The sequence below is a fragment of the Dryas octopetala genome, chromosome 2, assembly GCF_963921425.1.
Source record: "Dryas octopetala chromosome 2, drDryOcto1.1, whole genome shotgun sequence".
NCBI classification, from domain to species: Eukaryota; Viridiplantae; Streptophyta; class Magnoliopsida; order Rosales; family Rosaceae; genus Dryas; species Dryas octopetala.
Window position 1 is genome coordinate 17,167,059 of NC_141367.1, and position 18,487 is coordinate 17,185,545.

General features: G+C 35.3%; 2 protein-coding genes across 2 annotated transcripts; both read left to right on the plus strand.

Annotated features, from left to right (window-relative positions):
• Nucleotides 1–9,817: 9,817 nt before the first annotated feature.
• On the plus strand, nt 9,818–14,819 carry PEP (RNA-binding KH domain-containing protein). The gene is made up of 6 exons (XM_086232164.1): nt 9,818–10,370; nt 11,819–12,077; nt 12,887–13,035; nt 13,119–13,397; nt 13,985–14,179; nt 14,289–14,819. The coding sequence occupies exons 1-6, from the start codon at nt 9,960–9,962 to the stop codon at nt 14,484–14,486; spliced, it is 1,491 nt and encodes a 496-aa protein (XP_086088290.1). The 5' UTR covers nt 9,818–9,959; the 3' UTR covers nt 14,487–14,819.
• Nucleotides 14,820–15,772: 953 nt separating this feature from the next.
• On the plus strand, nt 15,773–17,773 carry LOC147293568 (Tautomerase/MIF superfamily protein). The gene is made up of 3 exons (XM_086231928.1): nt 15,773–16,049; nt 16,277–16,477; nt 17,252–17,773. The coding sequence occupies exons 1-3, from the start codon at nt 15,939–15,941 to the stop codon at nt 17,285–17,287; spliced, it is 348 nt and encodes a 115-aa protein (XP_086088054.1). The 5' UTR covers nt 15,773–15,938; the 3' UTR covers nt 17,288–17,773.
• The last annotated feature ends 714 nt before the right edge of the window (nt 17,774–18,487 follow it).

Below are 18,487 nucleotides of genomic sequence, written 5' to 3' on the forward strand. Positions count from 1 at the left end.
TTTTTTTTTCTCACATTTGTATCTTATTTGATGTGTCATTACTTCACTGAAAGAGTATTTTTTTTTTCTTTTTTAGGTTTAATTTTTTAATTTTTAGTGTCCAATGTATAAATGTCATATAAGATGGTATGAAATTGTGGTATAAAAATGTGATAAGTGTAGCATTACTGCTTTTTAATAGACATGAGACAAAATTATTAAATTGGACCAAAATTAATTACATTTGTAACCACAACAGTACAATTAAAAATTTAAAAATCACAAAAATAACATTGAAAAATGGTGCAAATTGCAAGAGCCATTTGTGTAATTTACCATTTCATAAATATCTAATTGTAAAACATTTACTCACCATAATACTAACTATTTTTTTCAGGCAAAGATGGTAATCATGGTAGTAGGCATCATTCTAATGAGAAATATTGGGTTCTCAGTACTAATAATTTTATAATATGTGTCATTTTTTTAAATAAACTTATCTCATAATTTAGTATTTTTTATTATTTTTTTAAGATATTGACACATATTATAAGTTTATTGGTCCACATTATAAACTGAGAATTAAAATGTCGTCAAAACTGAAAACCCAAAGTATTTTCCCATTCTAATTTTTTTTAGGTTTATAGGGGCTTTAGGGGAGATGACGCTTCTAAATACATTCCCATGAGTAGCCTAAAAATATTTTCTTAAGAATAAAATGGTAATAAATTTTTTTATTTGGAGTGTAAAAAAAACATATAAAGGAAGTATATTTAGATTTTAGAGGCATTCGATCCAGAAAGAGTTTGAATTTTGAAGATGTAAACTTAATTGGCAAGGGGCCAAACTGTGGAGGGGTATATGTCCATGTTTTCTTCTGACCGCAAGACTCTAAGAGCATATATCCTCGAAAGAATGACTGAATGACCACACCTTATCTGGGTGACTTGGAAATTCCACAGCCCATGAAAATGGATAAACACAACTCAAGTAGTAGCAGGGGGGTTTGGTTTGGCCTTTTAGGATTAGAAAATTCATGAAACATATGACTCATTCCTTTGTTCTTCGTAGTACACCAATTGGGTCATTATTATGACTCATTCTTTTGTGGCAATGGATATGTTGGGAATAGCTGTAAATATAAGCATTCGAATTCGACTTTTCAGTTCGACCCTCAAAGTTAGGTAGTAAAGGAGGTAAAATTCTTTATGAATTCCCTAGGCCCAGCGTGAATTGTCTGTCTTTGACCGACTCAATGAATTAATCTGGTGGGCAAAAACTGACTCAAGACACCTTCAATTATCACCAAAAAAAAAAAAAGATTCAGATCTTCTGCTAAATTTTATATATTTATTTGTTCTTTAACCTTTTATTTTATTTATATTATTAGTATTATTATTATTATTATTATTATTATAATGAATATCAAAAGGTGAAATAAATTTGTTATACTTTTGAAGTATGAATGAAGTTATGTTATTAAATCTACAATTTAAAATTTGTATTACATTATTTACAAATTTAAAATTAAAACAAGTAAAAACAAAGAAAACACAAAATTTTGGCAACAAGAGAGGTAAAATCTTTTGTGAATTCTCTAAGCCTGACGTGAATTGTCTGCATTTGACCGCCCTAAGGGTTTAACTTAATGCGCCAAAGCTAGCCCAGAACACCCTTGATTACCCAAAAAAAAAGAAAAAACACAAAATTCTAATCTCATATTATGATGTATTTTTAACCTTTATCTCCTTTTTCATTTTCATTTCCAATTTCTATAAATACTCTTATAATCTGTCTTCAACATCACAATGATGGAGAAAGCAAAAAAGTACCAATGTACCAAATCTTCACGAATCTTTTCATCATCCTACTCGTTATCCCAATTAAGTTAGGACATTTGGTTAATGCTGATGTTTGAATCACTCACCTTTATATCCAAGAGACTAATGACTAATCAGTCTATTTGGTAATGATTTTGGTAGTATTTCATTTAAAGGTAAAATTTTTATATAGTAAAAAAGAAAATCTATCAATTTTGAAGGGCTAAAAAGTAATTGTATACAGCATAAATTTTCGCCATACTTTTAATAGAGAAGTACGTGTCTCTCAAAAATCATTCCTACCTAAATAAGTGTGAATTATTTGGTTTTCTAAAGAAGTTTTTTTTTATGTGAAGCGCGTCTAAATAATTAAAAACATTATTAACAAAGACAAAAAAAAAAAAACACTTTGCGTATAAGCACGACGAATTACAAGCCTTACTCCTTAAATTGAAAATAGATTTCCTTGGTACTAGCTTTATCATTCCACTATAGCATCATATTTGAATGGTTGAGACGCACGATGCATGAAATACATTTATACATCTTAAAATATCTTAATCAATATGACAACGCCTAAGTACTACATCTTATTTTTGGTACTGAAACAAGAGGATAGCTAGTTAATCATGCTTAACGTAATTTAAACAAATGTAAGATAACCAAGTGATGGAACTATCAAATTAACTTTCTAACTCTATGTTTTGTATCTAACAAAATGAGAAATTTGTTTGTGTAAGTATCAAATTGTTGGTCTGGTCATGCTAAATTCCAAAAGCATCATTGGCCCATTCTTTTCAAGATAGCTAGATATAGTCTGCTGCCTGCAAGTGCAAGGCTAGTGTGGGCTTACCCATTTGGCCTATCTTCCCAAACTATTGATTGAACTTTTGGGATGTGAATATATATAGCTAATCCTGCCCTGCACGGACCAAAATGCTGGTATGGCTCCAAACTCTGTAATCCAGACCATCTATTCATTAAGGTTAAGGAAAGGGTGGTCGTACAATCACATGTCTAGGGGGGCTAAAATTGAGTATTTGGGACCAAATGCATTATAAGGTGTACCTGTCCCATCCTTCATAAGCATGGATCACTACGGAGCTAGCGTCTTAAACATCATTGCTGATGCTGTTTCAGCTTCTTCATTGATCAACTCGTGGATTTTCCGTCAATTCTGTTATAATTTTGTTAAAAATTGGTTATATTCCAAGCACGTAATTAATTTTTAGGAATAAAAATGTTTATTCTCTAAAAAATAATTACAAATAATAAAATTAAAATTAAAAAATTATATAAAAATTGAAAAAAAAAGGAAGGGTCGTAATCATGATTCATGACCCAGTTGCTGCAACTCAGTCAAGCCTGTGGGAAAATGAAGAGGTGGGAGTACTGTAGTTGATTCAAAGCCCAAAGGCGAAAGAGACTCTGAGATTACTACCAGAATTGTGAAACTGCTTCCCACCATGGTTGGTCTCTCAAATTGGAGATTGACCACTGTCCTCTCTGTCTTTAACATCCTTCTTCCTGGGCTTGAAGGAGCGATTATTGAGGGAGAAGGCGACGATGGAGACGACAACGATGAGTATCGAATGCGAGTCGAGAGAGGCTTTGATGAGAAAGCGCGAAGGGGGAGAAGTAGGTGACAGCGAAGGAGGTAGGGCAGGGGTCGACGATGGGGGGCCAGTCGGCCGGTGACGGAGAGGAGAGGGAGGTGGGGTGGGGATGGTCGGTGGTGGGAGAGTTCTTCATCCTCCCTCCTACTTTTTTTTATTTTTTATTATTTAATTATTTTTAATTTTTTACAACCATTTTTTAAATGGTAATATAAGTTTGTCCTTAAAAGTTGGTCATGCGCAAGTCACTTAATCAACTTTTAACAAAATTTTTGATAGACTTGACAAAATATTTTTAATTGTAACAAATTGTTAATAATAGTCAAAATGGAATTTTCAACTGAAAATATAAATATATTTAAAGTCTTTTTGCTAAAAATTTTCCATATATATAATATGTCTCTAAGTGAAATTCCAGTATTAGGGAGTTTAGGGCTTGGTAGTTGGCATTATGGCATGTGTTTAGGCCCAAGCTTCAAGCTCGAAGCTCAGAGTTCAAGACTCGAGGTTTGATCACTAGGGCTCAAAATTCAAGGTCTAGCGCTAGCTCGAGGTTAGAGGGTCAAACATGATGAGCTAATCATTTGAGTTAGGGGTGTGCAAAAACAGGTCGGACCAAACCGCTAAAAACCCGTTTGGTTTGGTTTGGTTAATGAAAAATCAAGAAGTCAAACTAAACCATTATTAGCGATTCGGTTGTGGTTTGAAATTTCTACAAACCGATAAACTGAATCGGACCATTTATTGTATTTTTTAATTTTTTTTTATATGTGGCATATATATTGTGATTGGACTTTCATAGTTGTTTGTTTGCTTGATACATATTATTATATTGATATTATTGCATGTTTTATTGTTTTACTAGTGTAGATTATGCATTTGAATGTTTTAGTGAAGTTATTTCAAATTTAATAATTAATTATTTGATTAGTGTTAGTTGAATTCAAAATTTTCTTTTACACATAAACTGCTTAATCAAACCGGTTATGAGTGGTTTGGTTTAGTTCGATTTACAAACTATTTTTGTGTCAAACCAGATTGAACAAAACTGTTAAGTTTATTGGTTTGGTTTTTGGTTTGATATACAAACCAGACTGCGCCCACCTTAATTTGAGTTTTGTCCATTCATACTTCATGTCGTATTTTACGAACTCATTTAAAAATTGTATTGTGCTCATGCTGGCCTGGTTAATTAATACCTAGGACAAATTAATATGGCATGCGGGCCATTCTTCCTCATGTCGTACATTGAACGCGCCTGACCTAACCTTGACCTTTACTCTTTTTTATTTTATGAAGTTACAAACTTATTTTATGTTATTTTTTTATAATTAAATCTTAATGTTTTTTTCACTAAACATTGAATTTTCTTTTTTTTACCCGCAAACTTCGTCGGGCCTGGGTCTCAAGAACCTTGAATGAGGAACATTGTAGTCCTCTTTGTGATTTGGTGATGTGTGTTGCAGGCATGCCACTGTTCATGGCCCAAAGGCCGGATACAAAAATGGATCAAACTGACCCAAAAGCCATTTCGCCAAGTTTGGTATGAATGATGTTGTTATTAAATCAGTTTTGGCTGATAAGCCATTATCTGTAATTTAATATTGATTGATTTGATTTGTGCCGTGATCTGTCTTCTGATCAGTTGATTATACGGCCAAGCGAGGAACAACTTTCTTGCCTTGAGTTCTTTTTTATGCCTTGTTCCACAAAAACTTTTTATCTAAGCGTCGTGCTCTCGGCAAGAAATACAATTATTAATAATAGCCAAATATCATTAATAATCTAAAAAGAAATTCACACTGTGCTCAATTGAAATGGAGGATTAGAAATACAAACAAAGCTTTTATGACAAATGTACATGAATACACTTTCATAAAGCAATCATACCAAGACAGATATACCTTGGCAGAGCTAACAAAAACAAGATAAACAAGGGATGCTTGAATTAACTTAAAGAAAATAGCTTAACATGAGCTATTGATGAATTCAGAGTGCTTGCATATCTTGGTGATGAACTCAGAGAGCTGGGCAAACTGTTTGATGAGAGATTGGACTGTTTGTATCTGTGAGCTTGAGAGCTTTAGGTGACAGGAGGGTTGTTTGAGTGAGGTAAAGAATACCAACTTGAGAGAAGAGGATAACTTGAGTGACGTGATTGATTGGGGATCAGTAAGAGAGACAATTGTTGGACGATGCTCGTTGGGAAAATGATGAGTAAGATTGATGATAGGCAATGTTAAGGATAATTTTGGATAAGCTCTGGGCTTTTGATTGATCATGGATAACTTCCTCTGCTGAATGAATGCCTCTTAAATAGGCAAGATTGATGAACTGCTGCTGATGAACTCCAGCGCTGAAGTGCAGAGAGTTAGGTAAAATGAATTATTTATGCTATGCGCTAATCAGGGAAGGAAATGGAAGTGGATGTCAGAAGAACAGGGCATGCCGAGCCCTCGCCAGAGCTGCCAAGCTCCCGCTGAGCTTCACCAAGCACTCGGTAGGGTAGCCGAGCACCACCGAGCGCTCGGTACTAGAGCCTTTCTCTGGTTCGTTGGTTTCACGCGTTTTCCACTTTATTAGTGGCTACCTAACATTTCGGTCAAGTGTTCGCATCTGTCATGGCTTGCATCATTGCCAAATGATTGGAATGCATGCACGCGGTAAAATTGTACTAGTTTCCATCTTGATGATTTACTGTGATCTTGTCATAATACCTAGACTTTTAATGAAGAACAGAGCCACCGAGTACTTGATACTGGAACTTCATACATCTCCTTGTTCTGACTTTGGGCCGGTTTAACGTGTTAGGCTTCTTCACCGGCCAACGGCCATCATCTCATCTCTCTCTATCTCTTTCCATTATCTCTAAAACCAAATCTGAAAAAAAAAAAAATTGAAAACTTAGATTTGAGTTTTTCTCTAAATGGGTTGAGAGGGAAGAGGAGACAGAGATAGAGAAAGAGAGACAAATATGAGATGTCGGTGGGGGAGGTGGAGAATGGTGGTGGGAATTGGCCAACGACCCATCATCTTCTCTCCCAACCCAAATTTGAAAAAAAAACAAAAAAAAAAAAAATTTGAAAACCTAGATCTAGTGGAATGTGCTATAGCCAAATCTGGTCGAATTTTTGGTCGCCACATGGTCGAATTTATGGTCGTCATATGGTAGAATGTGCTATAGCCAGATCTGGTTGAATTTTTGGTCGCCACATGGTCGAATTTGTGGTTGCCACATGGTGGAATGTGTTATAGCCATGTGGCGACCAAAAATTCAACCAAATCTCAGTTTTTTAGAGAAAAACTCATTTAGAGGGTATTGCTGGGCGACATAAGTTTTTTTCATTAGATTTTGCTGGATTTGTTGCTGCATCTTCTGAGTTTGTTGGATCTACTGGGTTTGCTGCATTTGCTGGGTTTACTATAACGGTGGAGGATGAGGGCGCTGATGGCTAGGATGGCGAGTGACGCGGCGACAATGAGGCAGTAAAAGAAAAAAAAATTACTGAAAAAAAGGGTTTTATATAGAGGGTATTTTTGAAATTTTAAATGCAAAAGGGTCATAAAAGTTATATTTTAGATTGGAGGGTCAAAATAATTTATGGGATATTAAAACTGGAGGAGTGCTCTAAAACTAACCAGTTAGCAAGTTAATATGAAGCTAACCATGTTTTTGGGCCCACCACATCACTAATATCATAATCCGAACCATCAATTATTTAGGCCCTACTTCAAAGATCATCATTGTAAAAAAATCAACTAAATCGAAAATCATGTAGTCATCTAATTGAGATCAAATAAATAGACAATCAGTATTTTCGATAAAAGTATAGAAATAGTTGTTATTATAATCAAATGGCTAAATGACTTCTGATTTTGAAGATTTTTTACAGGAATGATATTTGAAGTAGGGCCTAAAAAATAAATGGTTCGGATTTTGAGATTACATTGTGCAGTGAGCCCAACAGGGTGGTTAGCTTTGTATTAATTTACTAACTAGTTAATTTTAGAGCATTTTTTATTAAAATTGTATATTGAATAAAATTACTCGTTTATATAAGAGGACTCGAAGTCTCGTGTGTTGTAGTTAGGGCTGCCCATCGGTCGGATCGAATCGGTAAATGGTATTGCCGATTCGATTACTGAAAATTTCGGTATCCAATTTTGATGCCGATTTCCGAATTGATTTTTTCGATATTCGGTATTTTTTGGATCCTTCGATTTTCGGCATTTTTCGGTATTTTCAGTATTCATCACAACAGTCCTGCAGTGCCAAATCTACACATATTGGCGACTGAGTTGGGTGAGGACTGTGAGGTAGATCGAGAGTTAGAGAGATGAGAGATGGAAGAGTGAGAGTCTGAGAGAGGCAGAGAGAGAGAAAAAGAGAGGGAGCCTCTGACATCTCTGGCTTCGATCCGCCGCCGTGGTTGATCGGATGGAGAATCTGAGCACACCATCGTGCTCAGGACGTCGAGAAGAATAAGACTTGGTTGGTGGGAAGCCTTGACGCCGCCTGGAATGAAAGTCAACTCCGGCGACAGTGCCGGATTATCGGTTCGGGTTCTGGGTTTTCAGCTGGATTATGGGCAATCAACGCTCATGCCAAGAGAGAGGAGGGAGAGAGGAAGCTTTTGGGACTGGTCTCGTCGCCATCTACCGCTAGACGAGAGAGTTCTCGTCGGAGAAGGTGATCGGCGCAAGGAGAGGTAAGAGAGAGAAGAAGAAAAAAAATGAAAAGAAAAACTGGGAAAGTGAGGAAGAGAGAGTCACCGGGGGGGGGGGATAGGGGTGGGTGGGCACAAAAAAAAAACCGAAAGGAAAGAAAAAATTGAAAAAAAAAAGGATTGGGGTTTGAGCAATTGGGGTTTCGATTGGGGTTTTGTTTGAAGTTTCGATTGGAATTTTGTTTGAGATTTTTTAGTTGTTTTAATTTATGTAATACATTTCTATATAAATAAATAATTAAAAATATCATAAACCCTAATATAAACTATAGTATAAGACTATAATACCATAATACTAAACCCTAATATAATACTATAATACTATATGTTATATGTTATATATGTTACATATATAAATTATAGTATTATAAACTATATAATATATACTATCAAATATATAAACTATAGTCTTATAGTATTATAAACTATATACTATAAATTATATAAACTATATACTATCAAATATATAAACTATTGGCTTATAGTATTATAAACTATATACTATAAATTATATAAACTATATACTATCAAATATATAAATTATAGTCTTATAGTATTATAAACTATATACTATATTATATAAACTATAGTCTTATAGTATTATAAACTATATACTATCAAACTATAGTAACTACTAAGTACTAATTAGTTTATAACTTTATAACTTTATATATAACTATATATTATATACATAAACAATGTTAGGTATATATAACATTATAAAGTAATTAATAAATAATAATAGACTTAGTGTATAGAGTTTAGTGTTTAGAAATTAAAATTGTATGCTTAATTGGGTTTTAAGTTTTAAATTTTAACTTTTAATTATAGTGTTTAGGATATTAATAGAGTTTAGTGTATTTAACTTTTAAGTTTTAAGTTTAGGATATGAGATAAAGTGTATAGACTATAGAGAATATATAATATATAAGGTAAAGTGTCTAAAACTATAAGTTATAGCTAAAAGTCTAAAACTATAACTAATTAGTAATTTTATTATATAGGGTATAAGTATAACTAAAATTATATATTAAAACATTATTATATAAGTAGTATATACTATATACTATATAGTATATACTACTTATATAATTATAAACTATATACTATATAGAGTTATACTATATACTATATAGAGTTATAAATTATATACTATATAAAGTTAGTAAAGTTATAAACTATATGATATTATAAACTATATACTATATAAACTATAAACTATAAAGTATATAAACTATATGCTAAGCATATTAATGTAATAATAATACATATAAATATATATAACCATATACTAACCATATTAAATTATTAATGTAATAATATTACATATAAATATATATAATTAAATTTCGGTAATTGTTTCAGATTTTTCGGTATATATTTTGGTTTTTTTGATAATAATCGATTCGGTTGCTTTCGGTAATCGGTCGGTTTACTAACTTTTTCAGTTTTTACCAAAACCAAACTAACTTTTTTGTTAATTTTTTGTTTCGGATTTTTAATTTTCGGCTTGTTAAAATCGATTTATCAAACTGAAAAATTTCGATCGGTAGACCGGTCGGTTCGATAAATACCAAACCAATGAATACCCCTAGTTGTAGTGTGAGTGGTCACGTGCTATGTGACATCCATATTCCCAATTTCCCATACTCGAACAACAACCAAATAACCAATATTTTGCCTTTGCAACACCCACCGAGCAGCAGCTTCAACAAAACCCCTCTTCCGTTTTCTGGCATCCACTGTCTGCCCAACAAAACCTTTGCCCTAACCCCCTCCTCTCTCTCTCTCTCTCTCTCTCTCTCTCTCTCCCCCTTATGGCCACCGCCCAACCCGTCGAGAACGGCTCCGCCAAGGCTCCGGAACCTGACCCGCAACCACCCACATCCGAAACCGTCACCGCAACCGCCACAACCGCCGCACCCGAGTCCGACCCAACATCAACAACAACAGATAACAATCAGAATCAAAACCCCGAGCCCGACGCCGCCCCGAAATCGGAGCCGGGGGCTCCGGCAATCGCGACGACCGCTAGCAGCGATGCCAACTCAGCCGCCGATAAACGATGGCCGGGTTGGCCCGGGGACTGCGTGTTTCGGCTAATTGTGCCGGTGCTTAAGGTCGGTAGCATTATCGGACGAAAAGGCGAGCTCATCAAGAAGATGTGCGAGGAGACCCGAGCTCGCATTCGGGTCCTTGACGGCGCCGTCGGCACTCCTGATCGCATCGTGAGTTGTGCCTCGTTTTCTCTTTTTATGGGGTTTGCTCTTTTCAAAATTGCTATATTGAACTGTTTTTTTCGGCTGGGAAAATGATAGAAAGATGAAACAAAAAGAAAAGAGAAGAAATTTGGTCGAATTCAGCTTCAACAGTCTTTTATAGTTGTTTTCAAGTATAGGGTTTGTGCGTTTTAACTTGCTTTCGTTATAAAGTGTGTTGTTCTCTGTTTAATTGTGAGAATGAAGAGAAGCATGAATTGAATAGAAGAGAAGCATGAATTGAATAAATAATCTTTGTTGAACTTTTATATCAAAGCAGGAAAAATTGTAGCATAATCATTGTTTAGGGTGTCTACTTAAGCTTTGTGGTTGCTAACAAAGTAACAAGTCTGAGAACAATAAAGAACGAAAATTTGTAATTGAATTCTGGGAACTGAGTAGTATTTGTGTCATGAGGTAATAGAAACCCCTAAAGCAAAATTTTTCTAATGCTAGTGCTTGGTTCTTAGATGCTTATAAGATGCTTTGAAAGAATGATCTTTGGGGGGGAGGGGGTTTAGGTTTTGGTTTTTGGGTCTTGGAGGAACCAAAACAATCCGAAAGCTGAGAATGGGACATAATCATTAATGGGTATTCTGCTATGCGAACATGGCCCATTGTTACGCTAATCCTTTGCGTCTGGCTTGTATTTTAGTTCAAACAGTCAATTTATTAGTAATGGGCATAAGAGGAGTAACTGTCTCAAAGTTTTATACACATAGTTTGATTGACAATAATTTTTATAAAACTAAAACTTTGTTTTCTTAAGCACCATATGATTGAAAATAATAAGATTTCAGACCTTCATAACAGATTTCCATGGTTGTCAATGTCATGAAGCCATTATAACTTGTTTCTCTTTCTGTGGAAAGTCCTACACCTTAATCTCAAAGTGGTCTATCACTACTTTGATGGCTGTGTTCTTCTTTGCAGTTTCTTGCATGACAGAATTTTTGTTTTTTTCTCCATCTTAGTTAATAATGTGCATTGAGGTTTGTTAATTTATGTTGTATTACATTCAGCTGTATTGTTCAAACTGTACTATTACTCCATCTGGAGTAGGTGTTATACCATAAATATATTGCTAGACTGGATAATTAAGTTCAAAATCAAGTGACTGTTCTATATAAGTCTACAAATATTTTAGTTGTTTAGGGAAGACATCCAAAATGCCTCTTGGAGTTCTGATGTAGACTTATCAGTTTTACAGCCCTCTAGTTTCACTTTACAAGGGTATAGAGAACAAATGAGGAGATTGAAGTTCCCTTTGCTTTTAATGCTTTTAGTGTTCTGCTCCTTACATGCCAGTCTACTATCCCTATCCCTTCCACATGCATATCCCTTCAAATAGACATTTGATTTAAGTCTCCAGTGATACCATTCTTTGCCACAATCTTTCTAATACAATTTTCTTTTAGGTGCTGATCTCTGGAAGGGAAGAGCCAGAGGCTTTTCTTTCCCCTGCAATGGAAGCTGTAATAAGAATATTCAAACGTGTCTCTGGATTATCTGAGAGTGAGGGTGATACAAAAGTGTCTGGTGCTGCTGGAGTTGCATTCTGTTCAATCCGGTTGTTGGTAGCATCCACACAGGCAATTAATTTAATTGGAAAACAAGGTTCATTAATCAAATCTATACAGGAGAAAACAGGGGCTTCTGTGCGAGTATTGTCTGGAGGTACGCTCTCAGTGTTGCATGAAACAAGTTTTGGACACCTAGGTTTGCTATTGGTAATCTAGATTTCAATATTCATGCTAGTGAAGATACTTATTGTGATTTTCTTAATACTGTGTGTAGTTTAACATATGTTCTTCTCCCTTTTTCTTTTCCAGCAATCTGAGTTATGCATTTTTTGGATCTGTTTTCCATTTTAGAGTCCTTTAACTTCGGTATGCGGATGTTTATGTAAATATGGAATTATTCTTTGATAAGATGTAAATATGGAATTCTAAATCACAGTATGTCTTCCTATCATATGTTATGTAGCTACTCCTTAAAATTTTGGTGTAGTAATATCCGTCATTCATTTTAGAAATGCTCTAATGATACTATTTATCTTCAATCGATGTATTCAGGTTTGTAATTGGATGCAACTAATGCCTCTAATCCTTTTTTTCCCTTTTCCTATTAAGGGCCCGTTTGGCACTGCTTCTTAGAAGCGCTTATAATCAGTAGCGCTTTTGTTGGAAGTGCTTCTGCTCATAAGCACATATAAATTTTTATAAAAAATTCAAGTGTTTCATGCAAAAGCACTTGGAAGTGCTTCTTGAGGAAGTGTTTCTCAAACAACCACTTAAAAGCGCTTTTATAATCCATAAGCACTTTTATTTATTTATGTCAAACGCAACCAAAAGCGCTTTTACTAATTTGAAAGCACTTTTGCCAATTTTAAAAGCAGTGCCAAACAGGCCCTAACTCTCATTCTCAAGTCGCCTTGCCTCTTTCCATGCTAAAAGCCATGTGATAACTAATTTCTGTAATGGCAGATGAGGTTCCATTCTACGCTGCTGCAGATGAGAGGATTGTTGAATTGCAAGGAGAAGCCTTGAAGGTTCTCAAAGCTTTAGAAGCAGTAGTGGCTCACCTGAGGAAATTTTTGGTTGATCATAGTGTTCTTCCACTTTTTGAGAAGACTGTAAGCTTAATGCCCATTAACATCTGGTGTATTTTCATTTCTTTGCATTGCTGTGTATTGATTATTGGAACATGCATCTTTAGTACAATGCAACAATCTCACAAGACCGCCAACCAGAGACCTGGGCTGACAAGTCATTGCTGCATTCTTCTTCTCAAACTGGAGTTAGCAGTAATTATCCTCTCTCAGCAAAGAGGGAATCTTTGTATCTCGATCGTGAAACTCAATTGGAATCACAACTGCCTTCCTCTGGAATTTCAATCTATGGACAAGATCCTACTTCACTTTATGGCCAAGATCCTACCCTTTCTTCTATTCGTTCTTCAGGCCTTGGTCGTACTGGTGCTCCTATTGTTACTCAGGTTGGTCGTTCTAACTATGAGTTTTTAGCTTAAACTTCCTACTTTATGGTAGCGCTCATTTGCTCATTTGCATCTTCACATGTATGCTCATATACACACAAAGATGGTCTAACTTGTAATTAAGTTAAATGGGACCAAGTGTGTTATTGTAGTTTTTGCTTCCCTAAAATGCTTGAGGATCTTTCACTGTATGTCCTAAACGTGATATACTTTGTAACATTAGGAATATATATATCTTTGTTAAAAATCTGAATCTAACTAAAGTCATATGTTTTACAGACTAACTTGTTTATTTGATTACAATGTCTTGATGAGTGACCTATTGTGAAAATTTGTTGTCAATTGGGAACAGAACAATATCCTAAAATAAGCAAGATTGCATCAGGCTTGTGTTACATCTGTCAATCTCTCCATGTATACTCTGATTGTTCATAAAAAATAAAAATAAAAATTGAGTCTAGATAGGACTATGAAAAAAGAGGAACCTTCGTTCTTGAGATTTGATAGCATTCTGCTTCACATTCTTGTACTTCATTCCTATTACAAGTCTGGATAACAATATTTTCTCTGTTGCATTCTATATCCAGATTGCACAAACAATGCAAATTCCTCTGTCTTATGCTGAGGACATTATTGGGGTTGAAGGGTCGAATATTGCATACATTCGTCGTAGTAGTGGAGCCATCCTAACTGTGCAAGAGAGCAGAGGACTACCTGATGAAATTACTGTGGAAATAAAAGGCACCTCATCACAGGTTCAGATGGCTCAACAACTGATTCAGGTATGCTTTTTGAAATTTGAACTGGTATTTGTGAATTCTTTAGGGGGAAATGTGAAACCCTGCTTGGAAGTTTTAAGCATGGTCGGTATCTTTTCTTATGTATTTTCAGGAAGTTATGAGCAGTCGCAAGGAACCAGTTACAAGTAGCTATGGCAGGATAGATAGTGGATTGAGGTCATCCTACGGTCAATTAGGTGCTTCATCTTACGCTGCTCAGTTAGGTGCTTCATCTTCACTATCCTCACAACCCTATGGTGGGTATGGATCTTCTGGTCTAGGAGGAGGCTACAGCACTTTTAGGCTTTGAATTAATTGGTAAACAAAGACTAATGGTGGCTTCTCTGCTTGGACTAAGCTATTTCCAATTAATTCTGATCAGAGAAAAATTGACGTTCCAGTGTAGTATTTTGTAAAATTGCCAGAGGGGTTCCCATTATGTTATCTGATATCATCAGATCGGATCTGTTGGTAGCTTTTGAGGTAGCCAAGCTTGAGAGGGATATAGAAAGGTTGTAATGAAATAGTGATTTTCATTATGCTTCCTGAATTTGTGCACTATTTGGATGTATTTTTTTTTTTTTCCTTTTTTTGATAAGCGCATTAGTTTGCAAGTTAAATGAGCATGTTGCAATTTTTTTTTTCTTGAATATTTTGTCGAGTGACATTACCATCTCAAAAACTACTCATTTCCCGGCTGATTTTTCCTGCATTTAAAAAAAAACATTGTGACTGATGAGTGATGAGGCAGCTTCCTTTGCTCCTTTTGGTTTGGGCTTAATGTATCTTGGTTGGGGTTGCTAGTCTCTGTGTCATTTCGTTGCAATTTTTTTTTTTTTCTGTTCTTGGGGCATTGTTCCCATTTCGCAAAAAGAATATTGCAATTAGAGATGTTATTTAAGTTTGATTTTCAGAACTACTTTTAATTTTCTATTCAAAAAATAACTTTTAGTTTTTAAAAATGATAATAACATGTTTAATTTTATTGCTCCATCTGTCCATCAACATAAGAAAATGAAAAACATATATCAAAAAAGAAAAAATCAGAGGGAGATATGGTCCAATACAATAGAGGCATGTGTTGCTTTTGAAAATTTTCTAAATATGTAACCAAAGACTGTAGCAACCTTCTCAAACATGTAATCAAATGCTCTAGCAACCCCACTCCCTCCCATCCTCACTATTGGGAGGTCCAACACTGACGTCTCCCATTGTCAACGCCGGCGAGCCTAACTTCCAGAAACCCTCCCTAAAAATAGGCCGGTGAGTATTCCTATTAGTCTTTGGACTTGCTTGGAAAAATTGTTTAACAATGCAATCATTGAATATGACTCCTCACTGACACCTATTTTGAGCTGTTAAATACAGTCGTTGGATGTAGTGGCCAAAAAAAAAATACAGTCGTTGGATGTGAATCCAATGAGTGTAGCGAATTTATAAAAATGATAGAGGAATTTCATTTTATTTTGAGAAAAATTATGAAATTTGTTACCGTGCGGACGTTCCTACTTCCTAACATATAGACGCATTTCTCAAAAATTATATTATTTCTAGCTTTCTCGCTGTATGGTGCATACATGGATAGCGCTCGAGACAGCCAGAGGTGACTGCAAGGAGTTAAACTATGACAAGACGACATTCCTCGTCCTAAAAGGCGTTATCTACAAGCTGCTCTTTTGAAACCACCCATTAATCTCCCACTTCTAAGCAAAACTCTCTTCTTCATTTGCTCTCAAACTCCAAACAAAGAAAACAAAAAGAAATGCCGACGTTGAATCTGTTCACAAATGTGCCAGTGGATGCAGTGGTGGCCTCTGACATTCTCAAGGACGCCACCAAAGCCGTCTCCAAAATCATCGGCAAACCCGAGTCTGTTAAGTCTCTCCCTTTTCCCTCTTCTTGGTTTGAACGTATAGTGTTCGATGAAAGTACTAAACCAACAGAAACATTCTCTGCATGCAAACTTTTAACCGAATTTTTTGACTTCCAATCTGAATGTTACTATGAATGTGCTCATTCATGCACTCCAATATGCTGTTGGTGGCTTCTTTCATTAACATTGTGTATTCATGTTTTTGTGTTCTATATATGTTCTTTCAGTACGTGATGATTTTGCTGAATGGGAGTGTGCCTATTGCGTTCGCCGGCACCGAAGAGCCAGCTGCCTACGGAGAATTGATCTCCATTGGGGGCATTGGACCGAGTGTTAACGGAAAACTGAGTTCAACTATTGCAGAGATTCTCGAAACTAAGCTCTCCATAGATAGCTCCCGCTTCTACATCAAATTTTACGACGTTGAGGTGAGCCCAATTAACTTGTTTTGTTTTAGATTGCCTAAATTTTGCAGCTACAGTCTACTAGTCTAGAGATGTGGAATACTGCTCTTCATATTTGAACTTACAGATAGTACTGCTTTCTGGCGCTTCAGTGGTAAAAGAATTACTCCGTACTCACGACAAGAGTTTTATTCTTGTCCTGCTCTTTAGTGAATAAAAAGAAAAGTTCAAACTGTTGAAAGTTATATCATGTCGAGAATGTAAAGCCTTCCGTTACAAAATATAATGCTCTCCACTCATTGCCATTGGTTTTGGGTCTCTCCACATGGTACTAGAGCAGACAATTCACTTGTTAGGCCCAATGGTCACATGCTCTCAAGTCACCTAGTATAAGTTGTTTGGTCACGTGCTCCCAAGTCACCTGGTATAAGTGGTATTTGAGTCGAGTCACGCCACAATAAAAATGAGTTATTCTATATAGGTCTGTCAATGGACTGGATTTTGATTTTGATTCCAATTTTATTAACTAGATATGGATGGTGATTTCAATCTGATTCTGAATATATATTGGGTAGATTAGGATATAGATTGATTCTGTTTACAAACCTAATTGTATATATGGTTTGGACATTTTTCACCTTCCACAGCCCTGATGGTAGACTGGAATATGGATTGTAATCGAACAAAAATCAATCTCAATATTGTTAACACTTAAATTATCCAATGCTTAAATGCTTGTAGTAATATATTCATAATTGATTACTGACTAGTTTATATGATCATCCCTTTCTGCTGCAGCGGTCGTTCTTTGGGTTTAATGGCTCAACATTTTGATCACCGCTATTCTTGGGTAATATGTTCATCAAGTGTTGAAGGCCGAAGCTGGCTGGCTAATGACTTATTCTTGCCTTCAGTTGTAATTTTTCTTTATATGAAAGAAAAGTCATTGTGTTTGATTATATCTTTTGATGAAAATATTTAACTGTTGTTCAAATAAAAAATAGTTATCCTTAGAATTGATTACTTAATAGTTGTTATGATGTCACTGGGAAAATAGTACTGTTGAAGCTACAAATTGATTGACAATCACACAGCTCCAATGGCGGAACTGAGGGTTTGATGATGTGCTCAGAGTGGTCAAGCAGGTGGGTGCTGCTAAAACCGTGTAAAAAGGGAGTACAGGTTGTCAGAGTAACACCGGCCGGTGTGTTGTTGATGAAGACTCTCCGATGACTAAATCAGTAGAGAGATCTCTAGTACAAACATTGGTTGAATATATAATGCTATATCAATGGAGCTTGTGCTTGTTTCTAATTTTCATTTTTCCTTGTGATTCACCAAAGAAAGCAAAGTATTGCTACTATAGGAGGCTGATGGTAAATTAATAAATTTTCTGTTCATGAGCAGATAATCAAATAGTAACACAAGTTGTAGATTCATTACACATTGGTCACTAGCCAAGCCTTACCAAAGAGGTGATCGTATGGTGCCTCCAGTGAGAAGTGCCATGATCTGATCATGGCCACCATGGTCTTTCAGCCACAATGGTCAGCTTTTCTGAAAAAAATTAATGTTCTTATGTTATAAATTTCTGTTAATTTTGGTTTTACAGTTTTCCTTGAGATTTGCGGCAAATCACTACTCTTCTAAGTAAAAAAGCATCACAACCTCAAAGATAAAACACGAGCACGAAACATGCCAAGTATGACATAAGTTCGAGTACGAAATGAGCTTGGATTAGGCGCAACCTTTTATCATTGTTTGTTTTCCTTTTTAAATAACTTTTCAACCAAAAAAAGTATAAATTTTTAAGCATAAAATGTTTGTGTTTTATTATAAAAAGAAAAAATTACACAAAATAACTTTTTACCTTGAAATAGAAAGAAAGGTCATATGCTCGGTCCGTTTCACAAACAACACAAGCAAAAATAGGTTGTGAGTCGCAAATCGTGTCAACTTAGGCATCACATATACCAACGCGAGCATGACATGATTATTAAATAAGTCAGTATAAATGCGATACGAAGCACAAAT

Bases quoted from the DNA above. Each gene is read 5' to 3' on its own strand.
- PEP (XM_086232164.1), top strand. From the start codon at position 9,960: ATGGCCACCGCCCAACCCGTCGAGAACGGCTCCGCCAAGGCTCCGGAA. The intron at 10,371-11,818 runs GTGAGTTGTGCC...ATTTTCTTTTAG, and splicing joins TCGGCACTCCTGATCGCATC to GTGCTGATCTCTGGAAGGGA. The intron at 12,078-12,886 runs GTACGCTCTCAG...CTGTAATGGCAG, and splicing joins TGTGCGAGTATTGTCTGGAG to ATGAGGTTCCATTCTACGCT.
- LOC147293568 (XM_086231928.1), top strand. From the start codon at position 15,939: ATGCCGACGTTGAATCTGTTCACAAATGTGCCAGTGGATGCAGTGGTG. The intron at 16,050-16,276 runs GTTAAGTCTCTC...ATGTTCTTTCAG, and splicing joins TCATCGGCAAACCCGAGTCT to TACGTGATGATTTTGCTGAA. The intron at 16,478-17,251 runs GTGAGCCCAATT...TTTCTGCTGCAG, and splicing joins TCAAATTTTACGACGTTGAG to CGGTCGTTCTTTGGGTTTAA.